At 43.6% G+C, this 19,235-nt stretch overlaps 1 protein-coding gene across 1 annotated transcript in view; it reads left to right on the top strand.

Moving 5' to 3' along the window:
- Window positions 1–19,235, top strand: part of LOC120986405 (potassium channel subfamily T member 2-like) — a 160,958-nt gene that overhangs the window by 108,728 nt on the left and 32,995 nt on the right. The window contains exons 15-16 of the mRNA XM_040414957.1: window positions 177–285; window positions 4,482–4,631. Of these exons, the coding sequence (XP_040270891.1) occupies window positions 177–285; window positions 4,482–4,631 (259 nt within the window). The remainder of the gene's footprint in view (window positions 1–176; window positions 286–4,481; window positions 4,632–19,235) is intronic.

Raw genomic sequence — 19,235 nt, 5'->3', positions numbered from 1 at the left:
TGATATTCTGACGTACAGATATTAAGTAATACTATTTGATCACCCCGGTAGACTAATTACATCGCTATAAATCAGGTATAAGGTCACACAATATGGCGGCCTCCGATGCCTCTGATCTCATGTGAATTGTATTGTCTTTTCATTGGTTTCTGACCTAAGCATTTTTTTCTCTTTAGATCATGTGGTCTGTGAAGAAGAATTTAAGTATGCCATGTTGGCGCTCAACTGTGTTTGCCCAGCAACCTCCACCCTCATCACATTACTGATACACACCTCTAGGGGGCAGTAAGTAAAGGAAACATGAATGGAAACAATACATTTGCAAAATAATAAAAAATATTTAGAATTTCAATAGATGTCCCTCTACTTGTCCCTTAACCTGGGTTTAGACCATTAAGCAGGAGGCTAATGTTGCTTTGTCTCTGCTGGAGCTGAAGCTTGCTTCTGGTGCAACCTCCTCCTTATGTCCTGCCTGTAATAGAGACCAGGCACAATTAAAAGGGGTTTTCTGGAACTAAGATATTGATGACTCCCTATTTACTTGAATAGGAGCTGAGCTGAGGTACCCGGGAATAGGCACTACGCAGTGTACGGAGCTGTGTACACTGTTTACTTTCTGGAATTGTGACTGCTGGTGTAGCGAGGCCATGAGGAGCCTAAGCAAAGGATGGGATTGCTACAGTCAATCACACCGACTGTCCTCACACAGTTGCTCCCTAGGGCCTAGCAGTGAAAGGAGGGGACACCCTTACTTCCCTCGGGGCACATCCTGGTTCTGGGGCTCCTGCCTGATGGTGTTTGAATGGGTGCCCTTGGTGTTAGGTGTTTGAATGGGTGCAAGGCAGGGCGTGTTTAGGGCAATGGCCGCTGTATGGAGTAGGAATCAGGAAACCTGGCCAGAGATAAAATAATACACATCTCTCTTCTGTAGTGCAAAATAGGAGTTATAGTACATCCAGTAATAGCACAACACAGTTACAATTGTTCACGGTGCAATTTGCTCCAAGATAGCAGTGCATAAATTTAGCTAAGGATGGGAATTATGGCCCTCTTTGCTTTCTTTCTTGTTGAAATAGAATCTCTTGGCAATAATGGCTGTAGTGTCCACTTCAGCATACTGGTTTTGGAAGGCATACCTGGCCAGAACGTGTCCAGTTGCGAAGGGTGCTTTAACGATGTCCCTCACAACAGCAAAGTCTGAATGGCTGCAGTAGCAGGTCACCTTACTGACTCTTTTTCTGTTGCTTTTCAAGCTTTCTTGAGCCTGAGAGGATGGAGCATAGGTCACTGCTTCCATCCACTCTGAATCCTCCCTAGAACAACTTCCAGCTAAGGGTGGAGTCATCCATCACCTTGCCTCCTACAAGGGCTGAGCCGGAGTTGTTAACCTTGGCTGTGCCATCTATACTTGGCTATACTGGTTGCAATACATAACATACCATTATACTACAGACCATTTGTCGATACCTCCTGCTGTAGGGTACTGCACAGGTAACCGCTGATTGGTGGTGGTACCGTGTTTCCGACTTCCACCTATCTGATTTTGACGGCCTATCCAATGAATAGGTCATTAATATCTGAGTCCCAAAAACCCCTTTTAAAGTTACATTTGATAGCTATGTCTAATTGACTTTCACCTAATGCTTTTTGTTCAGGGCAACCACAACAGATTCTTTTCTCCAGCGTCCGAGCCCTTGGCAAGCCCTCTCCAGGTACTGTGATGGAGCTCTTGTCTTTACCTAACTTACTCATCCCTTTGGATGCATCCTCTTCTGATGGTTTCCTTTAGGTTTGCAGCCACCAAGAATCTTAAAGGGGTTGTCTCATCAAAGACAACCTATTTTGAAAATATGACCACCTGACTTATAACCCAAGGTTATGCTCCTGCAGCAAACAGATTATTTTGCTGGGGAAGTCAGAGAGCTGTAGTGTGACGGATACCACCCCTCGTGTCCACTTGACGTCAACTACGTCGAGCTCACAAGACGCGGTATGGTCCCTGGTTACCAAGACTTGACGTTACGCCCTCCTGGAGGAGCTTGTAAGGTCAGCTTGGTACAGTTTACAAAGACACCTCCTGTCCACGCGGGCACAGAGAGGCAACAAGCTGAGAGAGCCTTTTCACTGCCGCAGTGAAAACAGCGCTGTCTCAGCCCGGGTAATCGGCTACCAGCTTCTTGTTCGATATAAGCCCGGTCCGCTAATGGGATTATATAGGGCGAGAAACCAACCCGCGGTAGCTTATAACTAGGCCGAAACACGAACGTGGGGATTTGTGATCGAGATACAAGACAGCACAAGATTAAATTATATATTTAATCGCCTCAAGGGCTCATTAGATATAACACTATACACACAGAATATATACAGTGGTCTGAGGTTACAGATACTGGGAATATGGTACACACAGGATTACGCAGAGTACAAGTCAGTTACTGGGTAGATGAATGTTCCTTTGCTGTATTAACATGGAGGGCAGGGATGTCAGCTGGTTTCCAGGTCTCTCCAAACACATTTGCACGATGTGACCCCCTTTCAGAAAAAGACACGCCCGCTTGCTGGCACAAGCCTTTTAAACTGTAGCCGGCCCCTCCTCTTGGAAGGGTCCACTTACCCCTCTTCTGGGCTAGCATGAAATTACCCACAAAACCCCTTTAGGGTTCATAGCTCCAGACCAGAATGTCGTAGGGAGGTGGTTCCGGGCCCAATTTATCCGCCTGGGTTCCGGATACAACTAGAGTCCAAACATGGTGCTGCTATGTGGTTTCTGTGGGGAGTTATGAAAATCCCCCCTCCCGGGCATCCTAGCATCAAGCCAGGACCACGTGGATGTTTGGCTTTGCCCCAGGATCGCAAAAAGATAACCTAAGTATGCCTGGGATGGACGAACGATTCATAATTCCTTATGAATCTCCGGTTCTATGCTGTCTGCTAGATCTGATTGAACTGGGGAATGGCTTAGACCCCCTGCAGGGAGGTTTTCCTGCAGGATCTGTACTGTCTGACTAGAGGTGTGAAATGTAACCAAATGTGGCCTGCTAGGAGTTTTCTGCTATCTGTTCACTACCTCTGCTATCTTTCAGCAAATGGTGAGTGTGAGGACATGGCTGACAGTAAATATCAATCCATATTCCTGACATGTAGTATTACATATTCAGATGTAATTCAAGAATGGCTTGCGTACACTTAATGACTTTCTGTTCTGGGTCATGGAAGAGAGTCCCAATTAAGGGTCCCCTCCATGGAGTCCATATACTCTAACAGGGAATATGGATGGGGGTTGTCTTCATGAGATAGCCTGACTGTATAGCAGTATTAGATTTATGCATTGAGATGTTGTCTGGCCACTGTATGTTAGTATTATTAGGGCACTATATTGGCAGTATTTACTTAAAAGGTTTGTCTTTTCGTAAAAGACACCAAAACTATAAAAAAAAAAAAAAAAAATTCCATTACCAATACCACATACCATACCATTCAGGCCAGTGATCGGCTGCAGCCAAAAACATGAAGTAATGGCTGCAGCAGCCAGTGTGTAGTATTAGTTCAGAGCATAGTAAGTTTTTTTAATTATTATTTTAACAGCTTCAGTGCCTTTTACAAAAAGAAAAATAGCTGGGACACCCCCTTTAAGCGTTGTGTAGCACTGTATGGTATAATTTTGCAGTATAGAGGCAGCGCTGTATAGCATTGTAATTCAGTCAGATATGTGGAGGGGATATTTGAATACAATATGGTGCCCAAATTATTTGGCCACAATATTGTATTTCACTGTTAATTAGGACACTGTATGACAGTACCCTGCCCTGTGCAAACAGCTTCTCCTGGTCAATCTAGTGGTAGGAAGGTTTCCTCATTTAGATACCTGTGGGTAATTCAATACAATCTGTATAAAGAGGACCTGTCCCCTCTCCTGACATGTCAGTTTTGGTAACAACTCGTATCCCCTTTGTAATAACAATTTTGGAGCCTATGACCCTATGTTGTATCATTCCTTTATAATACCCATGAATTGCCAGAAGTTTGCAATGGAAGTCCAGATGGGGGTGTTGCCCTGTCAGCTTCAGACTGTGCATGGGCACCCCTCCCAACTGGTAACACCCAGCTGGTCCTTCAATTCAAACTGCTATTAATTCATGTCTAACGTCTAGCAGGAATAACAAAGGAATAGCACAACACAAAGCCATAAGAATAGATGCTCCAGAATTGCTATTACATGGGTGATGCAAGGAGTTACCAAAACAGACATTTCAGGAGAGCTGACAGGTCCTCCTTAATGAAGTCACCTTGGTGGTATGGACCTTATTGAGGACAGTGTCAAATGGTTCTCCAGAATTTCAAAATTGATGGCCTGTCCTAACGATTGGCCATCAATATCAGATTGGTGGATGTCCAACTCCTGCCACTTTTTGTGATCACCTGAGTGAAGGGTCCACATTTCTTCAGCAGGGACGTAACAGCGTTTCCTTCATTCCCACCAGAGATAATCCCACGTCGCCTGATCAGTGGCAGAGGAACTACAGCCGATGCTCTGCCAACGAAATCTACCACATACGTCTGAGCGAGAGCAAATTCTTTGGAGAATTTGAGGGGAAGAGCTTCACATACTCCTCCTTCCATGCTCATAAAAAGTAAGTGATGTCCTAGGTATGGTGGAATAAGGGGGGGGGGTTCTGGTTTTGTGTAAATCAAGCTTATTCTCTAATAGACTTGGTGGGAGTTTATCAAAACTGATGTCAGCTACCCTTTTCAGGTTATGCCCCTTTCTTTTTTTGGGAGGAGGGCTTCCAATATGATAGTATTCTTGATTCCAGTCTACATATACTTATACCCAATGAATAAAGCATTGAATACAAGCAGGGATGAAGCTACTGTGAGTGGGTGCAGGGACCCTGGGACCAGGTGCCTTAGAGAGCCCAAGGGTCCTCCGCCCACCAGGGTTATTAATGCCATGTGGTAGGTGGGGGTTCCTGGTACAAATTTTGCATTGGGGCCCAGGAGCTTCAAGATGCGCCTCAGAAAAGACATAAGATACAATCTCAGGGCAACCATCTCTACCACAATGACTGCTACATCAAATATAAAGACTTGACCTTTTTACTTTTAATTAAAATATATATATATAAAAAAAATTTATGTGAACGTGACAGACGTTGTCAGATCCTAGTCGAGAAGAGCGAGGACGGTCAGAAGGTAATGTACCGAATCGCATCGAAAGAGAGACATCTACAAGGTGGAAGTAGATTAAACTGACAATCACTTGACTATTATTTCTCCAGAATATGTTTCTCATTGTCCTGTACTCGAGGGAGGGATGGGGACATATTCAGAATAGCCTTTCCAGTCAGTCGGATATATACCATTACTCCAGAGGGAAAAAAGCAGACTGTTTTGAGAGCTCCATTTATACAAGCAGGCAAATAACGCAAGTTTGGTCTTGCAAAGTTGAGTAATTAGGGTGAGGCTGTCTAATTAGGAGAAGTTAAATAGCCAGCCTTGAGGGCAGCTCAGTCCTTTGAATCCAGAGAAAAAAAGCAGACTGGTTTAAGAGCTCCATTTATACAAGCAGGCAAATAACGTGAGCTTGTGAGCTTTCGCATGTTTGATTTTTAAGTGTGTGTTTGTATTGAGTGTGTGACTTTAGATTAAGTGACTTTAGTGGGGGACTGCAGTAAATCAGTTTCTTATCTTTCTCTTTTCTTGCGTAATCCCCACTTAGTATGTGATCCATTATTGACAGCGCAGTCCAGTGCACATCTTGTCTAATGTAGGCAGTCCTGGAACAGCCCTTCGAGGGTGCATATCTTTGTTCAAAATGTGAGCAAATTGCCCGTTTGGAATCGCACATCAAGTATCTAACCGCGCGAGTTTCAACACTGAGAGGCATTAAAAATTTGGAAAAGAGTTAGCACTCTATGGGGTAGAAGTGGGGAAGGGTGGTAGCGAGGAGGCTGAGGAAAGTGAGGTAGCTAGCTGGGTAACAGTTAGAAAGCGGGGTAGAGGGAAGAGTGCCAGGGAGGCTAGCCCTGATCTGACACACCCCAACAAGTTTGCACGTTTGGCAGATGAGGGGGATGTTAGTTCAGAGAGAGCACTGCCGCAGCCGGACACTTCCTCTGCCAGTCAGGAGAATGTCAGCTCCAGTAAAGAGGGGACCAGGAGAGCAGGGCAGGCCAGACAGGTGCTGGTAGTGGGAGACTCAATTATTAGGGGTACAGATAGGGCGATCTGTCACAAAGACCGTGATCGACGAACAGTGTGTTGTCTTCTTGGCGCTAGAGTTCGACACATCACGGATCGGGTTGACAGATTACTGGGAGGGGCTGGAGAAGATCCAGCGGTCATGGTCCATATCGGAACCAATGACAAAGTTAGAGGTAGGTGGAGCGTCCTTAAAAATGATTTTAGGGATTTAGGTCAAAAGCTTAGGGCAAGGACCTCAAAGGTAGTATTTTCTGAAATACTACCTGTACCTCGAGCCACACAAGAAAGGCAGCGGGAGTTTAGGGAGGTTAACAAGTGGCTCAAGAACTGGTGTAGGAAGGAGGGGTTTGGGTTTCTGGAGTACTGGGGCGACTTTTTTGTCAGCTACAGGCTCTATCGTAGGGACGGGCTGCACCTCAATGGGGAAGGGGCAGCTGTGTTGGGGGAGAAGATGGCTAGAAGGTTGGAGGAGTGTTTAAACTAGGGACTGGGGGGAGGGAAATTACGTTATAGGATGGGAAGATAGTGCAGATAGAGAGCGGGGGCAAGGTAGTGGGACTGGGGGAGGAATGGAAGGAGGGACTAGAACAGTTCAGAAGGAAAGGTGTAGGGTAAAAAATATACATAAACCTCTTAAATGTATGTATACTAATGCCAGAAGCCTGACTAATAAAACTGGTGAACTGGAATTAGTGATGTGTGAGGAGGACTATGACATAGTAGGAATAACTGAGACATGGCTGGATGATAGCTATGACTGGGCAGTTAATGTACAGGGTTACAGTCTGTTTAGAAAAGGATTGCTAAAACCGGAGAGGGGTCTGCCTTTATGTAAAGTCCCGTCTAAAACCCACAGTCCGAGAAGATATACCGTAAGTGAGGGACATAAGCATGTGGAGTCACTGTGGGTAGAAATACATGGAGGCAAAAACAATAATAAATTACTAATAGGAGTTTACTATAAACCGCCTAATATACCAGAGTCCACAGAAAATCTGCTACTAAACGAGATAGACAAGGCGGCAAATTATAATGAGGTTGTTATTTTGGGGGACTTCAACTACCCAGATATAAACTGGGAAACTGAAACCTGTACATCTCATAAAGGAAACAGGTTCTTGGCAATAAACAAAGACAATTACCTTTCCCAACTGGTTCAGAACCCGACTAGAGGGACAGCCATACTGGACTTAGTATTAAACAATAGACCTGACAGAACAACAGACGTGCAGGTTGGGGGACACCTGGGAAATAGTGACCATAAAGTAATAACCTTCCAATTGTCATAAAAAAAATTCAGGGAGGAACAAAAATTCCAAACTTCAAAAAAGCTAAATTTAGCCAACTAAGAGAGGCCATAGGCCTAATTAACTGGGACAAAGTCCTCAAAAATAAAAATACAGCCACAAAATGGGATATTTCTAAAAGCATCCTAAAATCTAATTGTGAGAGGTACATAACTTATGGGAATAAAAGGTTAAAGAACAAGAAGAAACCAATGTGGATAAAAAGAACTGTAAAGAAAGCAATAAATGAAAAAATAAATCTTTTAAATCACTAAAACAGGAGGGTAGCGAGGAAGCACTGAAAAACTATAAGGAAAAAAAATAGAATATGTAAAAAACAAATAAAAGCGGCTAAACTAGAGACCGAGAGATTAATTGCCAAAGAGAGCAAAACTAACCCTAAAATGTTCTTCAATTATATAAATGGTAAAAAGTATAAATCTGAAGGTGTTGGCCCTTTACAGAGTGATGAGGGGGGAGTTGCAGAGAGCGATGAAGAGAAAGCAAAGCTATTAAATATTTTTTTCTCCACTGTATTCACTGATGAAATGCAGAATGTAAAAGTAAATTCCCCATTAAAAGTTCCCTGTCTGACCCAGGAAGAAGTACAGTGGCGTCTTAAAAAGATTAAAATAGACAAATCGCCCGGACCAGATGGCATACACCCCCGTATCCTAAGAGAATTAAGTAATATCATAGCCAGACCCTTATTTCTGATATTTAAGGACTCTATACTGACAGGGAGTGTTCCACAGGATTGGCGCATGGCAAATATGGTGCCAATATTCATAAAGAGGTCCGAAAACAGAGCCTGGAAACTATAGGCCGGTAAGTTTAACATCCGTCGTGGGTAAACTGTTTGAAGGTTTTCTAAGAGATGCTATTTTGGAGCACCTCAATGAAAATAAGCAAATAACGCCATATCAGCATGGCTTTATGAGGGATCGGTCATGCCAAACTAATTGAATCTGTTTCTATGAGGAGGTAAGTTCTAGACTTGACAGCGGCGAATCAATGGATGTCGTAGATCTGGACTTCTCCAAAGCATTTGACACTGTACCACATAAAAGGTTAGTATATAAAATGAGAATGCTTGGACTGGGAGAAACTGGCTCAGTAATAGAAAACAGAGGGTGGTTATTAACGTTACACACTCAGATTGGGTCACTGTCACTAGCGGAGTACCTCAGGGGTCAGTATTGGGCCATATTCTCTTCAATATATTTATTAATGATCTTGTAGAAAGCTTGCATAGTAAAATATAAATTTTCGCAGATGACACTAAACTGTGTAAAGTAATTAACACTGAAGAGGACAGTATACTGCTACAGAGGGATCTGGATAGATTAGAGGCTTGGGCAGATAAGTGGCAGATGTGGTTTAACACTGACAAATGTAAGGTTATGCACATGGGAAGGAATAATGCAAGTCATCCGTACATACTAAATGGTAAAACACTGGGTAACACTGACATGGAAAAGGATCTAGGAATTTTAGTGAACAGCAAACTAAACTGTAAAAAACAGGGTCAGGCAGCTGCTGCCAAGGCCAATAAGATAATGGGTTGCATCAGAAGGGGCATAGATGCCGGTGATGAGAACATAGTCCTACCACTTTACAAATCACTGGTCAGACCACACATGGAGTACTGTGTACAGTTCTGCTCTCCTGTGAACAAGGCAGACATAGCAGAGCTGGAGAGGGTCCAGAGGAGGGCAACTAAAGTAATAACTGGAATGGGGCAACTACAGTGCCCTGAAAGATTATCAAAATTAGGGTTATTCACTGAGACGACTGAGGGGAGATCTAATTACTATGTATAAATATATCAGGGGTCAGTACAGAGATCATTCCCATCATCTATTTATCTCCAGTACTGTGACTGTGACGAGGGGACATCCTCTGCGTCTGGAGGAAAGAAGGTTTGTACACAAACATAGAAGAGGATTCTTTACGGTAAGAGCAGTGAGACTATGGAACTCTCTGCCTGAGGAGGTGATGATGGTGAGTTCACTAAAAGAGTTCAAGAGGGGCCTGGATGTATTTCTGGAGCGTAATAATATTACAGGCTATGGCTACTAGAGAGGGGTCGTTGATCCAGGGAGTTATTCGGATTGCCTGATTGGAGTCGGGAAGGAGTTTTTTTTCCCCTTAAGTGGGGAAAATTGGCTTCTAAGTCACAGTTTTTTTTTTGCCTTCCTCTGGATCAACTTGCAGGCCGAACTGGATGAACAAATGTCTTTTTTCGGCCTTATATACTATGTTACTATGTTATTACAGTTGTGTTCAAAATAATAGCAGTGTGTTTAAATTTTTTTACAAAGCTCAAAATCCTTGTAATAGCTTCTTTAAAAACTCAAACATTCACTATATAAACAGAATTTTTTTCTTTCCTTTGAATCACTTCACTAATATTTAGTTGTATAACCGCTGTCTCTGAGAACTGCTGTACATCTGTGTTGCATGGAGTCAACCACCTTCGGCCCCTGTGAACAGGTATTCCAGCCCAGGATGATTGGACTGCATTCCACAGTTCTTCTCTATTTCTTGGTTTTGCCTCAGAAACTGCATTTTTGATGTCACCCCACAAGTTTTCTATTGGGGGATTGGGCTGGCCACTCCATAACGTCAATCTTGTTGGTCTGAAACCAAGATGGTGCACGTTTACTGGTGTGTTTGGGGTCGTTGTCTTGTTGGAACACCCATTTCAAGGGCATTTCCTCTTCAGCATAAGGCAGCATGACCTTTTCAAGTATTCTGATGTATTCAAACTGATCCATGGTCCCTGGTCTGCGATAAATAGGCCCAACACCGTAGTATGAGAAACATGCCCATATCACGATGCTTGTGCCACCATGCTTCACTGTCTTCACAGGGTACTGTGGCTTGTATTCAGTGTTTGGGGGTTGTCTGACAAACTGTCTCCGGCCACTAGACCCAAAAAGAACAATCTTACTTTCATCAGTTCACAAAATGTCTCTTTAGGCCAGTCAATGTGCTCTTTGGCAAATTGTAACCTCTTCAGCACATGTCTTTTTTTCAACAGTGAGACTTTGCGGGGGCTTCTTTCAGATAGCTCGGCTTCACATAGGCGTCTTCTAATTGTAACAGTACTCACAGGTAACTTCAGCCCTTCTTTGATCTTCCTGGAGCTGATTGTTGGCTGAGTCCTTGCCATTTTGGCTGTTCTTCCATCCATTCAATTGGTAGTTTTTCGCTTCCTTTCACGTCTTTCAGGTTTTAGTTGCCATTTTAAAGGATTTACGATCATTTTAGCTGAGCAGCCTATAATTTTCTGCACTTCTTTATATGTTTTCCCCTCTCCAAGCAACCTTGTAATCAAGGTACGCTGTTCTTCTGAACAATGTCTGGAACGACCCATTCTCCTCAGAATTTCAACATTTGCTGCCTTCCTTCCTTAAATAAGGGCAATAATTGCCACCTATTTTTCAAAGAATGAATGACCTCACTAATTGAACTCCACACTTCTATTATTTTGAACATGCCCCTTTCAATTAGTGATTCAATTACAGAGAATCAGCAGCATGCATGTCATGACTGTTGGGTCTGTTGGATTTCTATTACTCTACTACACCTGCTAGTAAATTATTTGGCATGTAGAAATATATTTTCTACCAAAAACAGTGATTGATCAGGTTAGTGATGTCGGACTGCTATTATTTTGAACACAACTGTATATTACTCATCATATGGTGGTGGTGGTGGGGATTTAAGGGTTGTTCCAGAGTCAACCTTGTCCACCAAAGATTCTTCATTCGACCAAGGAAGTGAATGAAGTTGTTGACCAACATGAGCACTGTAGCTCCATTCTGAAATGGTGCTCAGATACCTCTTATTCTTGGGATTGATGGGGGTCCCCTCGCTATCTATTATTAATATTATTTTTTTAGGACAAGGTACATAACATACAACAGCAGACACCCCCCCCCCCCCCTCCGCGCAGTGTCCACACTCTCTTCATCAGTACACCTTCTATGCTCCTTACAGAGTCTTCCCATCTGAGACCTATTGCACCTATTGGGCGGTAAGTATAGTACTTCCCCTCCCAGTCAAGCTGACTGGCCCCATGCTATCTACCACCCAAGCTCTCAGAAAATCTTGTAAAGCCAGACCCCAGCGGGTAAACCAGCTCCCCTACTGCTTCCGAAATTTGGCAATAGCTCCTCTTTTCAGATAAATACCCTTTTCCATCCGTATCAATTGATTTATGGACCCAACTAGTTCCTGTTTGTTCGGGCTAAGAGGTTGAATCCAATGCCTTGCAATAAGCTTTCTAGATGAGTAAAGAATCTTTGCTATTGCCGATCTTTGTCCCTCCGTTACAGTGAGATGCTGTGTAAGCCCCAGCACACCAAATGCGGAGACCCTAGGGACTACAATATTGAACGTGGTATCTATCATATTAAACACCTCCGACCAAAAAGCGTCAAGCTCTCTGCACGACCACATCATGTGGAGAAGGTTTGCCTCCGATTCAGCACAGCGGGGGCAGCAGGCATCTGGTCTGACTAGCATCTTATAAAGCATCAGTGGTGTTCTATACGCTCTATGTAACAGGAACAGCTGCAACCTACGTTGGGCCACACTAAGGGATAGTACAGGCGTGCACTCCAGAATGGACTGCCACTGGTCAGAGGACAAATGCCCCACATCCTTCTCCTAGTTCTATTTCAAACCAGCTACTGGATCCCCCAAACTCTTCTCCAAAAGGAACCCATAATGCAAAAGAAATAAGTTTATATGAAGCGGACGCTTGTACCACCTGGTCCTACAATGCTGTATTGGCAATAGACATAGGGACTTCTTTGTCCTGATATTGTATAGCATGTCGTAGTTGTAAATATGCACAGAAGCTAGATCTTTGCAGACCAAACTCCGTTTGCAGTTGTTGAAACGTTTTTAATGTCACATTGTCAAACATGTGGTGGACATATCGGATCTCTTTCTGTGCCCAACCCTCGAATCCCTGCAATTTATATAGTTCGGGTTCCCATAGGTATACGGTCTGCCACAATGGGGTATATTTGGTAATGCCCAGCTGGTTCTTAACAGTCCACCAATCCTTGTGCATGAGTTGAAACGTAGACAAGCCAGGGGTGTATAGCTTAAGTACATGTGCCTCCAGCGCCCCGATCGGAGAATGATTCCCAACAAGAGCGCTAATAATAGATCTCCTGGAGTCCCCAATTGTTGACAAATTCCAACCTTGCATATGTTGGAGTTGTGCAGCAAGGAGGTAAGTCCAGGGATGCGGCAGTGCTACTCCCTCACTATATTTAGCAAGTTGTAGCTTGGACAATTTTATCCTAGGCACCCCTTTCTTCCAAACCAGATCTCTAAATAGCCCATCTATCCTTCTAAAGAAATGCAGAGGGACCCAAACCGGGACGTTATGTAGGATGTGTCCCAGAATCCAGCGCCACCCTTGACAGGAAGCCATCCCCATCCCCTGACGGGCCGAAACGTCTGGTCGCCATATTGAAATGTATATGACTTTCCTACACATCCTGTAATTGCACTGGATCATGATTTTCATATGATGAAATACTATTAAAACTTAACTTAACGGCAAATAAAAAAAGCTGTGTGCTGAAATTTTCTACTAATGTAGGATGTATAACAGCTGTGGCATTAGTATCATTTTAACTAAATTCGCTCTACCTATCATGGACAGTGGTAATTTAATCAGGCCTCCACTTTGCGTTTCATCCTATCTATTAGGGGGAACAGATTAAGCGCAATGTATTGAGAAACCTTCCTTCCATATCCATAGAATCCATATTCCCAGATATTTAAACTTGGCACCCAGATGCGGGTGGACTGGAAACTCAAAGTGGTTTCTGCAATCTCCTTAGATGTTTTCTCTGCTTGATGCATGCCAATGATTTGACCCTTCTCAAACAGACTAACATCTTTTCCACGACCACGACATGGTTGTTTAAGAAATGAGAAGCAACTCATTGCACCAGTAGGGGTTAAATAACCTATTGCCAGCTAAAAGATAATGGCCCATGCAGTAATTATCCAATAGGAGGCTCATAACTATTTGCTTCGTTAAATCCAGGCGGCGACTTTTTTTTTGGACAGGCAGTGTATAATGACCTGTGGACTAGGGGGGTGAAGAGCACAGGCTCCCATTCTCCGCCGCAGTAGTCAACTCTATCGCCGTCCTGAGGACTGCCATACAATTGAATTCAGAAGTATCCAGGAGTTACCTTCGACAGCATCAAATCATTAACCCGGCCAGCGGCAGTGACGAGGGCTTGGGTGGCCCCCTGGGCATTGGCCCACTGGGAAATCTGGGCATTGGCCCACTGGGAAATTTCCCTGTAAGGTCTATGACCAGTCTGCCCCTGAGTCAGGACCATCAAGACTCCTTTTGACTGCAGTAGTGCACTGCTACAAAGAGCTTCTCGTGCTCTTGAGGACCCAACGTATCCGTGCATGACACCATCAGTAGACAGCTTGTAGTACTTCACTTTCCCTGTGGGGGTGCTGCAGGGGAACAGAACACCTGCTGCCAAATTATCTTGCAGATTACAGCTCATCACTGGGAGTGCCAGAAATGGGACTCCCTACATTCATCTTTTATTCAACAAAAATAGATCATGCAAACAGGACACCCCCTTTAACTAGATTTCCTTTTTTTGTCTTAAGTTCAGTGTTTCTATATATAACTGTGCCGTTTTTCTTTGACATGAGAGAAACTTGGGTCTTTATGTATAATGACTTGAACAGTTGTTCTTTTGACACCACAAAAGCTCAGTGGGGGTTGGACACCAGGTACCACAATTTAAAAAGCAGGGCCACCTACTCACCGGAAACGAGCGCTACTCTTTTCGGAAGCCTTCTTATACTCTCACAATACAATACCTGGTACATTTTCTTCTCCAGCTTATTTTAACATGCAAATAAAGTGCACTTATTCACCTGCTGCTTTTTGTTTTAATTATGATTTCCAGCCTGCGGGGATCATTTATAATCTTCGGAGACGCAGGAAAATTCATCAGAGAGTCGTGCACTTAAAAGCCAACATATCCTGAGTCAAATGTATTTCAATGTAGTCCGCACCCTTCACTTTCTTTAAAGGAGTATTCCTACCTGGGACATTGATGACATCAGTATCAGATAGGTGTGGGTCCTACGTCTGGGACCCTCACCTATCTCCAGGACGGGACCCTGGGAGGCAACAACAACAGTATGCACAACCACCATCTGTTCATTGTTGTGACAGTTCCAAAAACAGTCCAGCGCTGGCTTGGCTATTACCGGCAGTCCCATAGCGGCTGTGCTTGCACGATGCACTCTCCATTCACCACTATGGGATTTCCCAAAACAGCTGAGTGCACTCACTTGGTTATTTTCGGGAACTCCAGTGGTGAATGAATGGAAAGCACGCCCCATTCTCTAAAGCAGGCATCCTCAAACTGCGGCTCTCCAGCTGTTGCAAAACTACAACTCCCAGCATGCCAGAACAGCCTACAGGTATCAGCCTACAGCAGGGCCTTGGGGGAGTTGTAGTTTTACAACAGCTGGAGGGCCACAGTTTGAGGATGCCTGCTCTAAAGAGTAGCGGCTCCTAGAGGTAGGACCCACACCTATCTGATGTTGATGGCATATCCTAACGATGTGCCATCAGCGTCTTCGATGGGCCAACCACTTTAACTCTCCCTGAGAAACCATCACATTTCTGATCCCGCTGATACTACCTCCTACTAGCTTATAAACTTTGAGATATTGGGCCTGGGCCCCAAAACATGCAAATAGGGCAATAAGTCGCCTTGTTGCTGGATTTATGGATCTAGAAGGAAGACAGGATTTAATAGTAAGGTAAAAGTATGGCAAATATCTCTCCTCCAGAAGGATGAAAACTTCCTCTCTAGTGCCACCTTTAGGTGGCTACCCTGGGTGTCAGTGTCTAACCCTTTAAGGAGCATTGAAGACAACCATTTGTCCCCTACATATACTAGGCATGTAATCAGTTAGTAGGGGACAGATCAAAGGGAGTAGGATTGCAGGATCTGTCTACATAGTGTGTTGGAAAAATTAATGGGATGAGGTGGCTCTACTTATAAGTAGGATGGAGCGGTACTCAATATCTTAAGGTGTTAACTCCAAACACCAAAGGATAACAAATAAATAGCAGTTTATGATATGGCACTCATATATCTGGAGAATCTGCTTAAACAATTGTATTTTATTATTTCAATATTTCATAAATCACAATATTGATTAAAAAGTCATAAATAACATGTAAAATGTACAATAAGAAAAAAATAATGTATTAGAGCATCACTAAAAATAACATGTTGTGATTTATAACACTAAAAAGCGTGAAAAAGGAATACTATATGATCACATCGGCTTAGCAGCATCAGATAATGTCCATCACATTCAAAGGACCGGATTTTTCAATTATAGTGATGGTATACTTGTGTTATTGCATACTGTTTTATCTTTATCCAAACTGTCCCACCTGTTTAGAGCTATAGTATTCCCTTACCTCCAAATCAATGTGCGGCTTTCTCCTCTGCTTCAGCGTCCCTCGTGCTCCAGTCCTGGCTCGTTCCAGTCGAGTAGCGTTGGATCGATCAAACTCCAGGCAGTTCTACGGAGCACTTGTTCGTGAGTAGGACGGAGCAGTTTCCCAATCGGCAGATGGTAAGGAGGTAAAAATGTAGATATTCTCTAGCGTACGCAAAGACAGTGGTGTTGCAAAGTCCAGATGTCACCGCCAGATCTCTGAGGAGTTCTAAAAGACGTTCTTCAGTACCTCCTGCATGATGTTCTTTTGTTTTGCTTTCGCTTTGACATCTTTTCTCCCTCTCCCAGCTGTCATCTATTAGCAGTGATTGCCTCCCTATATATCTCCTCCCATACTGCCTCACCTTGCGGTTTATACTACTTCCTGGATTGGTTTCACTGCTTGAAGTTGCTACTGCTGGTTCCTCAAGATAAGTCTATTTCTGTATTGTGTTTTCCTGTTGACTTGATCCTAGGTGACCCTGACTCCCTCCGTATTAAGTGCAGGGAGCTGGTGGTCGTGTCCCCTCACTATTATAGGGTGTTCAGGTGTCACACAGTCGAGGTACGTGGACATGCAACTTTCTATCATTGAGAACTTTGCATGGGCTGAGCAGCCAGGGAGAGCTCTAGGGCTTTAATAGGGCTCACCCTTGTGTTCCTTAGTTTGGGATCAAGTTAGTTGGATCTTTATTTGTTACTTCTTGTTTTCTGCAACACCATCCGTGCCACCAGATTCCTCCCAGACGCGTTTCGAAGTCCCATAGGTTACTGACTTCTTCCCCACTGGGGAAGAAGTCAGTAACCTATGGGACTTCGAAACACGTCTGGGAGGAATCTGGACTGGACAACACCACTGTCTTTGCGTACGCTAGAGAATATCTACATTTTTACCTCCTTACCATCTGCCGATTGGGAAACCGATCCGTCCTACTCACGAACAAGTGCTCCGTAGAACTGCCTGGAGTTTGATCGATCCACCTCTACTCGACTGGAACGAGCCAGGACTGGAGCACGAGGGACACTGAAGCAGCAGAGATCAGAGGAGAAAGCCGCACATTGATTTGGAGGTAAGGGGATACTATAGCTCTAAACAGGTGGGACGCCACCTAGAGCGGAATTCCCACGCAATTAAATATCGCAATTAACTTGTGGACTAAACTGTACACAGATACGACAATGGTACAGTGACAATATGATGTAGTAAAACGTACGGTGCAGGTATATCCAACACGTACCATTCACACTAATTATCCGAACTGAGACATATGTGAAGCGGACCTTTGGATAAAGATAAAACAGTATGCAATAACACAAGTATACCATCACTATAATTGAAAAATCCGGTCCTTTGAATGTGATGCACATTATCTGATGCTGCTAAGCCGATGTGATCATATAGTATTCCTTTTTCACGCTTTTTAGTGTTATAAATCACAACATGTTATTTTTAGTGTTGCTCTAATACATTATTTTATTCTTATTGTACATTTTACATGTTATTTATGACTTTTTAATCAATATTATGATTTATGAAATATTGAAATAATAAAATACAATTGTTTAAGCAGATTCTCCAGATATATGAGTGCCATACCATAAACTGCTATTTACATAGTGTGTTGTCTGTTACCATGGAGATGCATGGATCTGCAGAGCAGCAGTAGACACAAAATGATAAGGAATTGTGATAACTGTATGCCAAGTTGCTTTGTTTTTAAAAAGAAAATTTGATGCATTAGAGCAATAAAATAAATTTAGTTGCAAAGGCGACCAAGGCGTTGGGTTCTGACTTACAGGGCAGTCACCTACAGAAGGACCATCACCCTAAAGACTCCCTACAAGCTACATCTCTTCAAGGAGAATTGTTTCCTTATGAGAGACAATAAGGTAAAGGTCCTGATCAATTTTATTTAGCCTATTATTATTATTATTAGGCATCACAGCATACTGTGGCAGATACAGATGCATTCGGAAACTCTTCAGACCCTTTTTTCACTTTTTGTCATGTTGCAGCCTTGTCCTAAAATAAAATAAAAATATCAAGTTTCACCCATTATTCTGCACTCAATACCCCACAATAAGAAAGTGAAGACAGAATTTTAAAAATATTTATTAAAATGGAAAGAATTTGGAATCGACATAAGTATGCAGACCCTTTGCTGTGACACTTGAAATTTTGCTTTGGGGGCCTCACATTTCTCTTGATCATCTTTGAGATGTTTATTGGAGTCCACCTGTGGTAAATTCAATTGATTGGACATGATTTGGAAAGACGCAGCCCTGTCTATAAAATGTCTCACAGCTGACAATGCATATCAGAGCAAACACCAAGCCATGAGGAGGGATTGCCTGTAGAGCCCAAATACATGATTGAGGAGGCACACATCTGGAGAAGGGTACAAAAAAAAATTCTGCTGCAGTGAAAGCTCCCAAGAGCATAGTGGCCTCCATAATTCTTAAATGGAAGAATTTTGAAACAACAAGGACTCTTCCTAGAGCTAGCCACCCCACTAAACTAAGTAATCGGGGGAGAAGGGCCTTGATAAGAGGTGACTAAGAGTCCAATGGTCACTCTGGCTGAGCTCCAAAGAACTTGTGTGCAGAGGGGAGGAACTTCCAGAAGGTCAAGCCTCCCTGCAGCATTCCTCCAATCTGGAGGAGTGGCCAGTAAAAGACACATGAAAGCCGCCTGGAGTTTGCAAAAAAACACCTAAAGGACTCTTAGACTGTGAGAAACAAGATTCTCTGGTCTGATGAAACCAAGATTGAACTTTTTGACCTCAATTCTAAACGTCATGTCTGGAGGAAACCAAGCACTGCTTATCACCTGCCCAATACCATCCCTAAAGTGAAGCATGGTGGTGGCAGCATCATGTTGTGGGGGTATTTCTCATCAACTGGGACAGGGAGACTGGTTAGGTTTAACCGCCTCACGTCCGCCCATAGGATATAAACGTCCTATGGGTGGACGTCTATTTCTGACAGCACGTTTTAAAACGTCCTGTCAGAAATAGCAGCTGCACGCTAATCGTGCAGCTGCTGATCGGGTTGCCCGCTGTCAGTGACAGCAGGGCAACCCTAAGACAAGGCAGGGACAGTGCCCAGGTGTCCCTGCCTTCACGATCGCTGCAGACACAGCGCTCACCGAGCGCTGTGTCTGCAGAGCAGGAAGCGCTGTGCGCTTCCTGTTCCGGCCCG

This window comes from Bufo bufo, chromosome 1 (assembly GCF_905171765.1).
Source record: "Bufo bufo chromosome 1, aBufBuf1.1, whole genome shotgun sequence".
NCBI classification, from domain to species: domain Eukaryota; kingdom Metazoa; phylum Chordata; class Amphibia; order Anura; family Bufonidae; genus Bufo; species Bufo bufo.
Note: the sequence above shows the minus strand (reverse complement) of the source record. Positions and strands in the feature narration are given on the sequence as shown.